The sequence below is a fragment of the Ranitomeya imitator genome, chromosome 2, assembly GCF_032444005.1.
Source record: "Ranitomeya imitator isolate aRanImi1 chromosome 2, aRanImi1.pri, whole genome shotgun sequence".
Lineage (NCBI taxonomy): Eukaryota > Metazoa > Chordata > Amphibia > Anura > Dendrobatidae > Ranitomeya > Ranitomeya imitator.
In genome coordinates, this window is record NC_091283.1 from 94,724,988 (window position 1) to 94,743,472 (window position 18,485).

The 18,485-nt window shown below is 42.1% G+C and overlaps 1 protein-coding gene across 3 annotated transcripts in view; it reads left to right on the forward strand.

The window, feature by feature from the left end:
* AFF2 (ALF transcription elongation factor 2) overlaps positions 1-18,485 on the forward strand; it is a 792,369-nt gene that overhangs the window by 170,019 nt on the left and 603,865 nt on the right. Inside the window, exon 2 of one of the 3 annotated variants that reach the window (XM_069747044.1) lies at positions 4,782-4,941. The exons of the other annotated variants lie outside the window; for them this stretch is intronic. Within the exon in view, the coding sequence (XP_069603145.1) occupies positions 4,901-4,941 (41 nt within the window). The 5' untranslated portion in view covers positions 4,782-4,900. The remainder of the gene's footprint in view (positions 1-4,781; positions 4,942-18,485) is intronic. 3 annotated transcript variants of the gene reach the window in all.

Consider the following 18,485-nt stretch of genomic DNA (forward strand, 5'->3'; position numbering starts at 1 on the left):
CTTGATAAATGGTCGCAACATTCACAGTGGAAATTAGAAACTAGAAGGAGCTGTTTTCTCTATGCAACAAGTGTAAAGGCACAAATTACTCGCATGCCATATACTGTTCTTTCCTTTACATGATAGAAATTACAACCATTGACTAGCGATAAAACCTATTAAAATATAAATTAAAAAATGTTTCTTTTGATTTTTTTGTACTTTTTTTTAAAGGGAATCTGTTAGAATAAAATCAAAGATTTTAAGGATGAAAAATGATCAGCAGCTGGGGATATCTGGACTAGTGATGATTGAACGTGGTCGGATGATGTGTTATCTGTGCATGCTCGGGTGTTATCCTAGTATCTTGGGCGAGCTCAGATAATATATTCATGTCCCCGTTGCTGCATGCTTTGTGGAGGTAGATAGGTGCAACACATGCACGGATTGTCTGTTTTTTGGCAATCCCCCCATGTGGTGCAACTGCCTACTGCCGCCAAAACATGTAGCCGCGGGGACTCGAATATATTATCCGAGCCCACCCAACATACTCAGACAACACCCAATCATGCACGGATAACACGTCATCTGAGCACGTTCACCCATTGGCAGCCTTGTCACATGACGGCGTGTCACTAATAGGTTGGCATGACAAGCCAGGGTCAGCAGCAGACCTCTGTGGTTGTCATTGCCAGATTGCTGTGAGCGCCGCCAGGCGGTCGGTGATCATGGCAGATGAGCATTGCTGATACACAGCGCACAAGTGATCGCGGATGATCGCGGCTTCACCCATGGAGACTATTGAAGCAAGTGAAAAAAAAAATGTTTTTCCAGGTGTTCCAGGGCCCTGCTCTTGGACCTCCAGTGATCAGTAAACTGTCCACTTAGGATATGGGATCATTTACAATTTTGGAAATTGCCCTTTAACTTGGCAAGTCCATTCGTATAAGGCTTAGTTTAATATTTGCACTTTTTTTTATAGAAACTATTTATTATGTTTCAGTAGTATTGCTATTCGTTGGTCTGGCGCGTTCTATAGGTGATGTTTTGTTTGCGTTAATTGGAACATTATTCACCTAAAGGAACTTTAATTGCTTTTATCTGCTTTAATGGGCACGTCACCTAAGGTCAAATTCTCATTTTTACGAGGCAAAATAAAGCTAAACTGTATCTACTAACGTATATCACTTATGTGAAAATCCCTAGCTGCCCCTTCACCCCTCATTGATCTCTCCTTTCAAATGGTGTTTCATATATCTAAACGGTACGTATTTTCCAATAAATGCCAAGAATAAACTGCTCTGGATAAAGTAATACAATCCCGTAATGGGAAGTCACATGACGCACAATTTACTACAGATGTGAAAGTTTGTCCTTAAATAAAAGGAAAGGTTACTTTTGGAAAAGGGCCAACACCTAATCCGCCACTAATGGCTTATGTATTGGATTTTTTTTTTTTTTTAGAAATTGTACATTAATCAGCAGTAAGGAAACCAAATCTAAGTTTGTAGAATGTGAAAAAGATGACATTGTGCAAGATGAAATAGATTTTATATTTATTGCTCTAAATGTATCATAAATTTGGGAATTGGCGGATTTAGCGTTAACAGAAAGAAATGTAAGCATTGGAATGCAATGTACAGAAACATCGGAGAAAAATCAAAGCCGCGAGCTCGTTCAGAGACCGCCAGTGACGAGCCTTCCTTTGTTCTCTTTTGTGTGCGCGATATTGTATCTTGTCAAAGGATCAAATGTGGAAGTTTTGAGACCATTAGAGGGGCATCGGAAATGTATATGATGTCTTATTGAGACAGAAGGTGCTGCTAATAGGATTCCGACATTGTTAGAATCTTGCAAAGAGTTTATGTGCGCCGCATTGAATATAGTTGTCATTAAAGCTGATAATGTCAGGGGGGAAAAAGTCTGATCTATAAAGATGGAGCACAGTTCACAGAGATTATGAGAAAACTTCCTTCCATAAAAGATCAAGACTTGATGATAGCTTATTTTTTTATGGAGAGATGGCCACCAGGTTCAGATACTTTGGTTCTTGCTGTTAAAAGATTATCATGATAATAGGATAGGTAAAGTAGAGCGTAAATGGCTCAATATATCCCAAGATTTTAGTGAGATTAAAAAAAAGGCAAAACATGATTTTGTGTTAGTCTGTTGGGAGTTATTTATCCTGTATGTGTGTGAGTGACCACCCAGTGGTTGTAATGTATTTTGCAGTTTTTGCTAAGGTTGGAAGAGATTGAAATACTTGGCAAAATTAAGAAAATGGAAAGGTCGGTCCCAGGTTCAGATATAAGGTGGATACATTAAAATATGCCAGAGATGGATAAATCAGTAAAAAAAGGCTAGAAAAGTAGGCAGCGCTCAGTAGCAAATTCCATGGTAAAACAAGTGGCAATGTTTTGGCTCAAGAGCGAGTTTTTGTCATTTGTTCTTTTGCCTAAACATTGACATATGTTCACATAGGCCAAAAGAGACTCCAGTTTTTGCATGGAATTAAATGCTGCCCACTTCTCATGCTTTTTTTTTTTTTAAATCTATCTTATGTTGTTCAGTTGCAACCTGGGGAAAGGCACCAGGGCCGGACTGGCCATCTGGCAATTCTGGCAAATGCCAGGAGGACCTGTCTGGTCATGGGCTGCCTTGTCTGCTATGTTATTAACAGAATCGGTGTTCTCAAGATACCCATACTGTTAAGAGTTGTGAAGGAGCATAACGTTGCTGACTCCGTCACTTACCCCAGCAGGCCACCGGTATCATCAGAAACATTGGTCTTGTAGAAAATCTTCCTTTCCTCCATCCAGGGTAATATTAGTAATATATCCCCTCTGGTTCATGGGGACGGGGACAGCATGGGCCTGTGTGATTTCAAATGCCAGAACTGAATTTCAGCCCCAGTCCGTACCTGAGTGGCACTCATACCTGCAATTATGCTAGAGATGCTCCATTTTTTTTGTCTTCTAGAAAGATAAAGAAAAAAATGGAGGCTGCTCACCGATTGAAAAGTAGCAAGAAATCTTGTGGTTTTAATAGCCCGTAATGGTGATGCTTCAGTTCAAGATGAGAATCTTCTGGAAGGATTTGGCTTGATAAAGATTCTCATCTTGAAGTGAAACATCACATTTGTTGGCTATTAAAACCACAAGCTTTTTGCTACTTTTCAAACTGCGTGCTGACTCCATTTTTTATTTTTATAGTGGAGGAACGGTGTTTTCTGGGAGGCTTGGCACCCCTGTATTTCTCTTTCCGGTGCTGCTTCTTTTTGCCTTTTCTAGATAGATAGTCTAAATATCATTTGCATTACTATGTCCTACTCAAGACTCTTCATGTCTGGCTAAGCACGGCCATCTTTAATATTGGCCTCCGGACATTTATTCAAGGGCCGTAAAATCAATATGGAAATTTCTGATTCCCTCTGTAAAATACGAAATGATTAATCTCAGCAAGTGACCTTAATTCAAACATATTTCCCTAACCCTGCGTTGTCGTCTAATGGTTTGGCTGCTCGTTTCAATCAATACGAGTTCTAGACATACAGGTTTTTGTGTGTTTCTTCTGGAGTCTGATGAATGAAATATTGAATAATCTTATTAAACTGCTAATTCAGTTGTTTTTTTTGTTGGATTGTAGTACTTAGCAAATTTATGGGGCAGTAGTCTCCAATTATAAAAGCACAGTAGGTGCATATTTTATAGTGTGATCTATGGAATTTATTTTAGCTTGATTTTTTTGGGGGATATTATTATATGATGATACCAGTTTGAAAACATCTGAAGTAGCTTTCATGGTGATAAATGATGATATAAGACATCTTTTGAATTTTTGACATGTCAACATGGGACTGTCTGACTTAATATTAATAATTCAATATTTTGCATTAGGTCATGAATCGCGCAGTGGGTGACCGGCAGAGTGCGCATGGCTCTCAATCCTAGGTACATGCAGTTCTCCCTACAATCTTTTAAAATAGTTTTTGACTGCAGAAAGTGACAACATTTAACTAGAGTAAGCCATCTCTTTTCTTGGGCATCTTTCTATTAGGATCCCCAACAGTGTTTAAATGTAAAAATTTGGGCTCAATATTGATACAAAATGAAGACTGCAATGTATACCATGATCCCTTGCCGATGTTCTCATGCTTCCCTGCCACGCCTTTTTGTCCTTTTACACACTGTTGGGACAACCATAGTAATTTTACAATAGGCGTCTCATGGCCAAGTGCTGGCTCTATCAGTGACATCTTTAGGAATCAAATTCACCTTGTCACAATGGAAAGCTTGCATGGCACAGGTAGGTTACCAACCATGGAGAATTGGGGCACAATGGGTAACGTAGAGTTTTTCTTATTGTGGAATCCCCTTATTAATGTGTACAAGAAGGTGAAAAAAAATTGACGCTCACCTTCCAGAGTGGTACCACTCCTCTTTATGCAGCTCTTGCTTCACTTCTGATCTGCTGGATCAACAGCTGACAGGGGCATTACACAAGAACTGCAGCCAATCAATCAGCCTGGAGCTGATCCCAGTAGACCAGTGGTTGATGGAGCTTTATTTTCCACCTCCCCCATGCCCATTAATAAAGGGAGTGGACAACCGCTTTAAAGAGTAACCATCAAATTCATTTTTATTTCATAAATCATTAAAAATAAGATGCGTTGTAATATATCAGGGGTGCATTCGTGCACTGTTATTCGTGTATTTTTTATTCAAAGTACTTTTTTTTTTCTAAGTACTCGGCAGTTATAACATGGCAGAATATAATCAAGCATCTCTTCTCTCTTCATACAGGTAAACATATCATTCATTCTCTGAGCTGAAATATCCTGCATGTCTATTGCTCCAGTCCCTGACAGCAAGCAGCTTGGATGGTAAACATATCATTCATTCTCTGAGCTGAAATATCCTGCATGTCTATTGCTCCAGTCCCTGACAGCAAGCAGCTTGGATGGTATCTGAGTCATTCTATCTTCGGCTTTGAATCCTGCATGTATCTATATATGTTAGTCATCCTATTATGCCTTTGTTTGTGTTTATAGATATTTAACTGACTTTTGCATGTCCTTACTCAGAGAGATCACATAACTGTTTCAAAGTGGTTTATGATCCATGTAGACCTGGACATTTGTTTATCTGATCACTACATTTATTGTGTCCTGTTGTCTCAACTGAGTTAGATTGATTGCTAACGAGCTTTAACCCCCCCCCAAAAAAAAAGAGAGATCTAAGGGCTAGCCTTCTATAAATGTAGATTTAGCTTGGGGATGCATTCGTGCAGGGGTGCATTCGTGCACTGTTATTCGTGTATTTTTTATTCAAAGTACTTTTTTTTCTAAGTACTCGGCAGTTATGACAGGGCAGGAGACAGGTAAGACAATCTAAATCTAATCCATATTCACTTGAAACCGCACAAATACTCACCATATTTATTTGTATCATCTATATTCTGGCTGCTGCATTCACTCACATTCACCGCCCTCGCATTAACTCTCTACACTCCATCCATATCGGCCCCTCTGTCCTTGCCTCTCCTATGTATAGCACTCATGCTCTATTCACATTGCTTAACAGCACAGATCCATTCAGTCCCACCATCCAACACAAGAGACGCTCTCACAAATCACTTAACCATCTGCTCACTCTTTCGATCCTCCTTCTCCTAGTCGCTGGAGACATATCTCCAAACCCCGGCCCCCCATGTTATAGCCAGTCAAACCTCCCAATTGCTACACCCAGAAACCCCTTTAACCTTATTAATATTGCCTGCATGCCTGCTGTCTCTTTCAATTGTGCCCTTTGGAATTCTCGCTCTGTGTGTAATAAACTCTCCTTCATTCATGATTTCTTCCTTTCTAATTCTCTTAATCTCCTGGCTCTTACTGAAACCTGGATCCAGCAGTCAGACACCACTGCTGCTGCTGCTCTTTCATATGGTGGACTACACTTTTCTCATACCCCAAGATCAGACAACAGAGCAGGTGGAGGCGTTGGCCTGCTCCTTTCACCCAAATGTACTTTCCAAGTTATCCCCCAAGTACCCTCACTTGTCTTCCCTTCCTTTGAGGTCCATGTGGTCAGACTCTACGTCCCCTTCTCCATGCGAGTGGCGGTGGTGTATCATCCTCCCGGCCCCTCTCATCAGTTCCTGGATCACTTTGCCACCTGGCTTCCACACTTTCTCTCCTGTGACACCCCCACCCTTATCATGGGTGATTTCAACATCCCCTTTGCCTCTCCCCTCTCCCCATCTGCTTCTCACCTTTTATCTCTATCCTCCTCTTTTGGCCTCTCGCAGCATACTAACTCTCCAACACATGAAGATGGAAACTCCCTTGACTTGGTCTTCTCCCTACTTTGCTCAGTGGATGATTTCACAAACTCCCCTCTCCCGCTCTCTGACCACAACCTTCTTTCATTCTCTATCATGAACTGCCATCCTGCTCAGGTCACCCCCACTTTCCACACTTATAGAAACATACAGGCCATTAACACCCAGAAACTTATGAAGAACTTGCAGTCCTCATTGGCCCCTATCTCCTCCATCTCATGTCCTGATTCTGCATTGAAGCATTACAATGAAACCCTGCAAAGTGCTCTGGATGAAGCTGCTCCTCCTATACATAAAACAACTCGGCACAGACGGCAACAACCGTGGCACACGCTGCAAACACGTTTCCTGCAGCGGTGCTCCAGGTGCGCAGAACGTCTGTGGAGAAAATCTAATCTACCCGAAGATTTCATCCATTATAAGTTCATGCTAAAGACATACAATTCTGCCCTTCACCTCTCCAAACAAACCTACGTCAACACCCTCATCACCTCCCTGTCCAATAACCCTAAACGTCTCTTTGACACGTTCCAGTCCCTACTCAACCCAAGAGAGCAGGCCCCAACCACGGATCTCCGTGCTGACGATCTGGCCAATTACTTCAAAGAAAAAATTGACCACATTCGACAGGAAATCATCTCCAAATCTCTTCATACCATGCACTGTCCTCCCTCCCCCACTGCATCTAGTTCACTCTCTGACTTTGAAGCAGTTACAGAAGAAGAAGTAAGCAGGCTCCTTGCATCTTCTCGCCCGACCACTTGCACCAGTGACCCCATTCCATCACATCTCCTCCAGTCCCTTTCCCCAGCTGTCACCTCTCACCTAACAAAAATATTCAACCTTTCCCTCACTTCCGGTATTTTTCCCTCCTCATTTAAGCATGCCATCATACATCCATTACTTAAAAAACCATCCCTCGATCAAAACTGTGCCGCTAATTATAGACCTGTCTCTAATCTTCCCTTCATCTCTAAACTCCTCGAACGCCTGGTCCACTCCCGTCTTACCCGCTATCTCTCAGATAACTCTCTTCTCGACCCTCTTCAATCTGGCTTCCGCTCTTTACACTCTACTGAAACTGCCCTCACTAAAGTCTCTAATGACCTACTAACAGCTAAATCTAATGGTCACTACTCCATGTTAATTCTCTTGGATCTCTCTGCAGCATTCGACACTGTGGATCATCAGCTCCTCCTCACTATGCTCCGCTCCATCGGCCTCAAGGACACCGTTCTCTCCTGGTTCTCCTCCTATCTCTCTGACCGATCCTTCACTGTATGTTTTGCTGGTTCCGCCTCCTCTCACCTTCCCCTTACTGTTGGGGTTCCTCAAGGATCAGTCCTAGGCCCCCTACTCTTCTCGTTGTATACTGCCCCTATTGGACAAATAATCAGTAGATTTGGTTTCCAGTACCATCTCTATGCTGACGACACCCAATTATACACTTCTTCTCCTGATATCACACCGACCTTTTTAGAAAACACCAGTGATTGTCTTACCGCTGTCTCTAACATCATGTCCTCCCTCTATCTGAAACTAAACCTGTCAAAAACTGAACTCCTCGTGTTCTCTCCCTCTACTAACCTACCTTTGCCTGACATTGCCATCTCCGTATGCGGTTCCACCATTACTCCAAAGCAACATGCCCGCTGCCTTGGGGTCATCCTTGATTCTGACCTTTCATTCACCCCCTACATCCGATCACTGGCTCGCTCTTCTTACCTGCATCTCAAAAACATTTCTAGAATTCGCCCTTTTCTTACTTTCGACTCTGCAAAAACTGTGACTGTTTCACTTATTCATTCTCGTCTGGACTATTGTAACTCTCTACTAATCGGCCTCCCTCTTGCAAAACTCTCCCCGCTCCAATCTGTCCTGAATGCTGCAGCCAGGATCATATTCCTCACCAACCGTTACACCGATGCCTCTATCCTGTGCCAGTCATTACACTGGCTACCCATCCACTCCAGAATCCAGTACAAAACTACTACCCTCATCCACAAAGCACTCCATGGCTCAGCACCACCCTACATCTCCTCCCTGGTATCAGTCTACCACCCTACCCGTGCCCTCCGCTCCGCTAATGACCTCAGGTTAGCATCCTCAATAATCAGAACCTCCCACTCCCGTCTCCAAGACTTTACACGTGCTGCGCCGATTCTTTGGAATGCACTACCTAGGTTAATACGATTAATCCCCAATCCCCACAGTTTTAAGCGTGCCCTAAAAACTCATTTGTTCAGACTGGCCTACCGCCTCAATGCATTAACCTAACGATCCCTGTGTGGCCTATTTATAATAAATAAAAAAAAAAAAAAAAAAGGTTCCTCGCATCATGTTCTCATACACTTTATGCAGTATTAGCCCTCTGTGTCTGCACTGCTACATACTTAGGCAGGTAACTGGTTCATGCAGCTTTACATGAACACCTGAGCCTTACACTATGGCCGGTCCGAATAACTAAAGCAATTGTTACCATCCACCTCTCGTGTCTCCCCTTTTCCTCATAGTTTGTAAGCTTGCGAGCAGGGCCCTCATTCCTCCTGGTATCTGTTTTGAACTGTGATTTCTGTTATGCTGTAATGTCTATTGTCTGTACAAGTCCCCTCTATAATTTGTAAAGCGCTGCGGAATATGTTGGCGCTATATAAATAAAAATTATTATTATTATTATTATTATTATATATCTTATCAGATAAATCTGCTTCATTCTCCACCAGGACTGATCTTTAGTGTTGAGCATTCCGATACCGCAAGTATCGGGTATCGGCCGATACTTGCGGTATCGGAATTCCGATACCGAGATCCGATATTTTTGTGATATCGGGTATCGGTATCGGAAGTGTAAAATAAAGAATTAAAATAAAAAATATTGTTATATTCACCTCTCCGGCGGCCCCTGGACATCTGCGCGAGGAACCGGCGTCCGGCACGGCTTCTTTCTTCAAAATGCGCGCCTTTAGGACCTGTGGAATGACGTCCCGGCTTCTGATTGGTCGCGTGCCGCCCATGTGACCGCCACGCGACCAATCAGAAGCCGCGACGTCATTCCTCAGCTAAAGTCCTAGAATGAGCGCCTTTTAGGACCTGAGGAATGACGTCGCGGCTTCTGATTGGTCGCGTGGCGGTCACATGGGCGGCACGCGACCAATCAGAAGCCGGGACGTCATTCCACAGGTCCTAAAGGCGCGCATTTTGAAGAAAGAAGCCGTGCCGGACGCCGGATCCTCCCGCTGATGTCCAGGGGCCGCCGGAGAGGTGAATATAACAATATTTTTTATTTTAATTCTTTATTTTACACTTTAATATGGATCCCAGGGCCTGAAGGAGAGTTTCCTCTCCTTCAGACCCTGGGATCCATGAGGATACATTCCGATACTTGATGTCCCATTGACTTGTATTGGTATCGGATATCGGTATCGGCGATATCCGATATTTTTCGGGTATCGGCCGATACTATCCGATACCGATACTTTCAAGTATCGGACGGTATCGCTCAACACTACTGATCTTACATTCTCAAAATTCTCAGTTCACAGGTAAAATCTGTATTCAGTGAAGACAGATGGTTACATAACTCAGAATCTTAACATTAAATGTCATCTCATGTAAAGGAAGGGAGGAGGACAGGAGGAGCCAGAAGTAGACTCCTTCCTCCACCTCCACTTTCCTATCTACATAGTATCTTATCATAGTAACATAGCAAGGCAGAAAAAAGACATTTGTCCATCCAGTTCAGCCTATATTCCATCAGAATATATCCCCAGATCTACGTCCTTCTAAAGAACCTAATAATTGTAAGATTATTATTATTATTTATTATTATAGCGCCATTTATTCCATGGTGCTTTACATGTGAGGAGGGGTATACATAATAAAAACAAGTACAATAATCTTAAACAATACAGGTCACAACTGGTACAGGAGGAGAGAGGACCATGCCCGCGAAGGCTCACAATCTACAAGGGATGAGTGAGGATACAGTAGGCGAGGATAGAGCTGGTCGTGCAGTGGCTTGGTGGATCGGTGGTTACTGCAGGTTGTAGGCTTGTCGGAAGAGGTGGGTCTTCAGGTTCTTTTTGAAGGTTTTGATGGTAGGCGAGAGTCTGATGTGTTGTGGTAGAGGGTTCCAGAGTAGGGGTGATGCGCGAGAGAAATCTTGTATGCGATTGTGGGAAGAGGAGATAAGAGGGGAGTAGAGAAGGAGATCTTGTGAGGATCGGAGGTTGCGTGTAGGTAAGTACTGGGAGACGAGGTCACAGATATACGGAGGACACAGGCTGTGGATGGCTTTGTATGTCATGGTTAGGGTTTTGTACTGGAGTCTTTGAGTAATTGGGAGCCAGTGCAGGGAGTGACAGAGAGGAGAGGCCGGGGAATAGCGGGGGGACAGGTGGATTAGTCGGGCAGCAGAGTTTAGAATAGATTGGAGGGGTGCGAGAGTGTTAGAGGGGAGGCCACAGAGCTGGATACAATATTGTTACGCTCCAGGAAGACATCCAGGCCTCTCTTGAACCCCTCGACTGAGTTCGGCATCACCACCTCTTCAGGCAAGGAATTCCAGATTCTCACTGCCATAACAGTAAAGAATCCTCTTCTATGTTGGAGAAAAACCTTCTCTCCTCCAGATGCAAAGAATACCCCCTTGTGACCATCACCTTCCTTGGTATAAACAGATCCTCGGAGAGATATTTTTATTGTCCCCTTATATACTTATACATGGTTAATAGATCGACCCTTAGTCATCTTTTTTCTAGACTAATTAATCCTATTTTTGCTAATCTCTCTGGGTATTGTAGTTCCCCCATCCCCTTTATTAATTTTGTTATCACTAGAAACTGCCATCTCCTATCTCAGTCATTTAACAATCTGTCTTCACTGAATACAGATTTTACCCAGGAATTTAGAATTGTGAAAATGAAAGCTCAATCCTGGTGGAGAGAGAAGCTGATTTCTCTGATAAGATACATTATAAAATTGATTATGTTCGTGTGTACTATTGATTTATGAAGCAAATATTAAAACGATGGTTGCGCATTGAGCACGTTACAGACAAAAATGAATGGATCTACCCGTGGCAATACATTTTTGGCTCCCCGATCATAGCATTATGGACATGAAATTACTTGTATTAAAAGGTAACTTCAAATCTCAGAGAGACAGAAGAATCTGGGAATATAAGCTAATGATGACCTTTGACACTCTCGGTGCAGGAATAAATGTGTCGCAAGGATTTATGTCTTTTTACATCAACTAAGGAATTTGCTCCTCAGACCATGTGGGGTCACCATAACACAGTACCAGACGTGAATCAGAGGGCAATAAAACATCCACACTCCTTATCTATGAACTGTTCCAATATTTATGGACATAACTGTTTATCATTCACATAATGATAGTTCTGCTTCACGTCACCTGTCTTATCTATGGTATTTTTCTGTGCTGTGTTGTGCATAAATATGTGATTCTTCAGCATTTCTATTAGTCTATGTCTGATGAAGAGACCTTAGGCTAGCTTCACATTGCGTTAATGGCTTAACGCTAATGGACTGCGTTGCACGGCGAAAATGTCGCAATTAACGCCGTGCAGCGGGTCCGTTAGCGCACCCATTGACAGCAATGTGATTTGTGCCTGTAGCGCATCGCTAGCGCATGCCATTTTCTGCACGCGCTAGCGATGTGCCGTTCTTTTGTGACGGACCTCAGACGCTGCTTGCAGCGTCCGAGGTTCCTCCCTCGCTAGCGCAGATCGGGGATCTGCGCTAGCAGGGACGGTGAACGCGGACCCAAAATAAATATTGCGTTAGGGCAATCCACTAGCGCTATGCGCTTAACAGATTGCCCTAACGCAATGTGAACCTAGCCTTAGTAGTCTCGAAAGCTTGCAATTTGTTACCATCTTTTCAGTTAGCCATTAAAATTTATCAACCATGGAGGACTCTCAATATTAAATATTTAGCTAGCATTGTAAGAAATCAGAGTCTTCTCGAAATTTACAAATTGTTAAGGTGGCAACAGTTGTAGGTATATGATGGATAAATTACACAAAATATTAATTGCTATGAAATAGATGGTTCTTGGTATAGTAAATGAAACGAGCCAGCTTCCGTTATGTGTAATCGGTGATTACAGACCGTTTAGTGATCACTTTTGCTTGGTCCTATCCGGAAGAATTTTAGAAGTATCCTACTATCATTTTTTCCATCTCCATCTAGCTCGCACGCCTCGTCCTCCTGGAGCTGTTTGCTTTATGCTATTTATTCCGGCTTTAGGGCCATTAGGAGAACAAAAATGGTGTCTATCTTTGCTTTAATTTGATGCACAGTTACGCCAGAATCGTCTCCCTGTTTACTCTCGTCATGCTGCATTTTTTCGGTCATTATCTTCTCGCTCTTCGTACGGCGAATGCGACATGACAAGGGGATTATAATAGTGATTTAAATGCACCTTGAAAACACATTGTTAACCAAATTCCAATCATTGATGTCATTTACATGTCTCTGCTTTTCAGAAGATGAATACATCCTTTTCATGCACTTCCTTAACATCTGTAATAATGTCCCTAAGCAGTTTAATAAAACAAACAAAAAAAAGAGCGACAAGCGACTCATCGCAGACCAAATAAGTGAATGTCGGGATCTAACGGGGGCTTGTAAATATTTCTGACAGCATGCGGCTACCGACGGAGAAAATCGTGTAAATTGCCAGTTATCATTTTTTTAAATAAATAAGCCTTCTCTTTGTTCGTTGTCCCCATTGATGGCTGTCCTCTGTGTAGTGGGGTATCTGAAGCTTATTTTCAGAGGGACCATTTCTATTGCAGAGTAATTCAGCGCTGATTTACACATCAATTACCTGTCCTCATAGACGTTTTCATGCTCCCCTGCCCGACATCAATAACGCATTACAGCGTAAACGCTTTATTTTGCATCATTTTTTATAAGGAAAACAGATAACTAATCACCCGGCGCAACATTACCGTACGATACTCCAAACAAGAAATGTTCTGTTTGAAACCGCATCTCATTTATCCTCCATACTCATCAGCTTATCTTCCCGGCCCATTCTGTCCCATAAGGTCTTAGAATTAATCATTCGCATTGTGTTTTACGGAGTGGCTCGGTTTCAAAATAAATTTTTTTTTTTTTTTCTTTCTACAGTTCATCCAATTGATTCTGTAAGAATAACAAACGTGTGAATTTTATTTTCCAGTTAAAATAGCATTGCAATCTTTTTCGCTCAGGTCAGCCCGTCCTACTTAACTGAACGTTGGGTTTAATTCTAGATAATAAATAGAACGAAATGGAAAGGATTTCTTACACATTGCACAAATTAAATATGGACTGAACAAATGAGCAAAATTAGAATGACTATAGAACCAATGTGAATTTAATATAAAGCTTCATTTTATTTATTTATTTTATTCTACCTTTGGTTAGGTATCCATAATTTATGTTCGGTGTGTAGTAAATACTTACCAGTTCTCAATATAAGTCTAAATCTCAAAGCATGGCTATCGTAGGCTTACATTAAAGGGAATCTGTCACAAGGCTTTTGCTACCTCATTTGAGCGCAATATGATGAGACCCTGATTCCAATGATGGACACAATCACATATTTTAGATGCAGTATTTAGCAAAGCTGAGAAAGCTGACCCTGCCCACACCAGAGCTTACTGTGTACATTGTCTATAGACAGTGAGCTGCGTATCAGGGGAGGACCAGGGCTCACGTGAGCTGTAGTCCATCTAATGGTAATAGCCTGGTGATAAAACATTCATTGTATTGAAACAATAGCACAGAGCCTAATAAGTGACACATCCCTGAACTCTATATCTTAGCCCCTACCTCATGCTGCCCTCAGATTACGTGGCAAAAACCTTCTGACAGATTCCCTTTAAGAGAGGAAGGAACAGTTCACAGTGTGTGCCGCAGTCAAAAGATATCTGAGCGTGACTAGAGCAACACTACCTAAGCTACTGCCATGCCCTGTACATGGCTTAAGCGACATAGCAAATCAGAAGAACTTTCCGACATTTATAATTGGAGTTATTTGCTCATACTACTACACTTACTCCATATTGGGATAAGAACTTGGCATTGGGAATACCCCTTTAATTTGCATCACTGATTGCCAAACAGTGATATGGGTGGGGTTGTACACAACTCAACATTCTGAGCACTGCTGCGCTTGCAGCAGAGAAAACTGATTCTTTCACAATCGCTGAACAAAGTAAACTCAGTGATACATCACTGGAATCAGAGTTTCTGTCCCTACATCATTCTGCTGTCTGATTACATGGCAAAAACCTGATGAAATATTCCCTTTAAGGTTTGGAGTAGGGGAATACTAAGAGAGTACATGGACCTTTGTAACCATCTTTATGCTTCCATACAGATGAACTATTTTCATTCTTGTCTATATCTCCTATACAGACCAGTGTGTTCATGGCCACAGACTACAAACACTCCTCGTGTAGTCAGATCCTGCCATCATGCCGCCTCTTATTTTCACCATTTTCCTTGTGACATTACAGAAGCATAACCGGGAAGATGCTTTGTCATGCCGTGTTTCCCTTTTTTAATGAGCAAAACAAATAAGTAATTAAGCGAAGCCATCTACTATATAATTGTCTAAGGGTTACTTCCGTCTGTCTGTCCTTCTGTCTGTCCTTCTTTCTGTCACGGATATTCATTGGTCAAGGCCTCTGTCTGTCATGGAATCCAAGTCGCTGATTGGTCGCGCCAGCTGCCTGTCATGGCAGCCACAGTCAGGAAGAAAATGGCCGCTCCTTCCTTCCCGCAGTCAGTGCCCTAGTCCTCTCCGATCAGCGCTCACACAGGGTTAATGGCAGCGTTGACCGCGGTGTGGTGCACTCGGTTAACGCTGCTATTAACCCTGTGTGACCAACTTTTTACTATTCATGCTGCCTATGCAGCTATGAATACTATGCATGAATTTGCATAATGGTTTTTTTTGGGGGGAGGGGGGTGCTAAACTTTATCAGCATGCACAGGAGACAACAAAAATGCAGCAAAAAAAAAGGAAATTCACAGCAAAATCTGCTTTTTGTAAGTAACTTCTTTAAGGGCAAAAAAGCAGGTTTTTCCTGCAGAAAAAAAAACGCAGCAAAAGCGCAACATGTAAAGCTGGGTTCACATTTGCGTATCTTTCGCAGCGTTTGATCTGCATGCGTCATGCATACATATCTTTAACATGGTTTATGCAGGGACATGATTTCGCGGTGTCCGGCAAACGCAACATGTTGCATTTTTTGAGGCGTCAATTATGCGCAGCCATGTGCATGAGGATGATTGCGGATTGAATGCATCAAAAAACGCATCAATTATGCGCAGCCATGTGCATGCGGATGATTGCGGATTGAATGCATAAAAAAACGCATTACTGTCTATGGGAACGCATTGGTACGCAAGGACATGTGTTCGCATGCGTTCGATACGCTTCTGTACTTTGGACTGTGCATGTCCAGGAACTGATTGAGACACGCCCATTGAGATTCGCCCTTCTGGAAATATCAAACGAATGCGCATAAACAACGCAAGCGCAGGCAAAACGCATACAAACGCATGCACATGCAGCAGGTTTTTTTTGCCGTCATGCGTAAGCTGATGCGGATAAAAAACGCTGCGTAAACATGCGTTTGCATGCGTTTTGGAACTTAGTGCAAGAGAGTAATTTTGAAAAAATGGCTACATTGCAGATTCCTGCTGTGTAACGTATTTTTTTTCTAAAAGTGGAGGTTAGTTTGATGGATATTAGTATAGTGAGGACAGAACAACCAACTTAGCGTAGTAAACTTTTAATTGTGAGACATAAGAAGCTAGAAGTCCAGATAAACCTGATCTAGATGATGATAATGGGAATAAGGCCGGTGTCCCACTTGCAACAGCACTGTGAGAAACTCGCGCGAGTCTGTCGCCTCAATACCCAGCACTGCCACCGGCACTCAGGACAGGAGTGTGCGACTGCATGTATTTCTATGCAGCTGAACCCTCCGATCCGAACCACCGGCGGCAGCGCCGGGTATTGAGGCAAGAGACTCGCGTGAGTTTCTCACATTGCAGTTGCAAGTGTGACTCCGGCCTAAAGCTAAATCTCCTTGACAGGAACAGTCTGCATTTACTAATGTGTGTCTAGTGAATGGACATATACACCACAGAGGTCAATATGGGGAGGCCCTATAACACTATGCGACCCATAGAAGCGTAGAAACCAAGGAAGTACCAAAGGTTTTTGTAAATATGCTCAGCTAGAACTTCCTGCCTTAATAGAGAGGACCGATCAATTAAGAAATCATCTGTCTCTCCCATTCTGATGAGCGTTTCTCTTTTCTAAATGAGAGAGCCACTGCCAGACATCTCTGTTGGCAGCTCCTCTCTAGAGAATAAAAGGACGGGCGGTCCGAAATAAGACATGCCAGATACTTATCTCCACCTAGGGACCCTATACGCGTTAGATTGTTGGCTGACCTTGGTGGGGTCAGTCGTAATCTACTGCGAATGGAGCTTTTACAAGTAGGGATTGTCCGAAGCGGAGCTCCTCATTAACAGCTTCTAAACGTCTACTCCTTTTTACACAGTGGGGGATTGAAGAGGGGAGATATTTGGGCTCTAATGTCTTGTGGCGGGAATCAAGTATATGACTTTCTTGTTCGTACTTGGTGGAGAATAAACTTTGATTTTTGCTATCTATCCCTCACTTCCTACATGATATCTACCGTAATCAACGCATATGTTGTGAATATATCTGTACTTGTTATTAATAGTGATGAGTGAGTGTACTCGTTGCTCGGGTGGTCAACGAGTATTTATGACTGCTCGGAGATTTAGATTTCATCTTGGCAGCTGAATGATTTACAGCTACTACCCAGCTAGAATATATGTGGGGATTCCCAGGCAACCCCCACATGTACTCAGGCTGGCTAGTAGCTGTAAATCAATCAGCTGTGTCAACAAAAACTAAATCTCCGAACACTAACAAATTCTCGGAGACCACCCGAGTGTGCTCAGGGAAACCCGAGCAACGAGTATACTCGCTCATCACTAGTTATTAACATTAACTATGGAAACAAATTATTCACTAAATATTAGACAAACCAATTAGCTTTTTGATGTAAAGGTTTTAATGAAGTTGTTGGGATTTGTTTGGTTTCCTTAAAGCTCAGTAACATGGTACAGCCAAGACCGCCAAATCAGTCTATCATTAGAAGGGGATAACACTCTCGCTAACGGAAGTATTAGTAAGTAACGCGATGATATGTGGGAGGTGTAATGCAAGAAATTACTATAACATGTTATTAATTTTTAAGTACACCCGGCAATTGTATAAGAATCTCAGATATTCCTACCCTACAGAAACCTACCGCTGTACGATCAGACTGCACATAGCGGTTACTGATTTCCAACAGCTCAGTCTTTCTATTTGTACGTGTAATCAATATAGTTGAATTATATGTACAAATGACTTTGTTCCATATGAGCAGAATTTCCTATTGATTTTAAAGCACTTTCCAAGTCTACTTTTCCTTATGTGGTGTTTAGACGTTATAGATGTTGTAAGCTTTGTGCAAGATAAATGCATTTTGTGCAGTTTTATGGTGCACTCATGACATAAATATGTGGTGGACACAGTCAGTTTTTGAGAAAGAGCAATTACCGAAGCCTTTGCATGACTTAGAAAGGAAAAGATCCATCATCACCAGAGCAGAACAGAAAGGGGTCACAGAAGATAGTCGTCTCTGGAAAGCTTAGAGTGAATATCAGCTCCACTACTTTAAAAACAAATTTATTTATTTATTTTTATAATCTAAATAGCTACAAAATTGTACACTGGTTAATATTTTTAATCTATGTTTTTTTTTTAGATATATCACATAGAGCTAAATGTAAATTCTACAATTCTGTTTACCATAGTCATCACTAGAGGGCGCTCCGGAGTTTACTTATAGAATGAACTTCATAAAATCAGTATACACTTAGCTCTTTACCTCCCCCTGCTGGTGGATAGAACACTATCATTTACCTTGATTTGATGATTCATCAAAGTATTTTTGCCAGAAAACCGCTGTAAAACGCTTTGAAAAGCTTGTGGCTCTTGGCATTTTCACAACAGTTTGAAACAACTCCACCGAAATTAGTGAATCT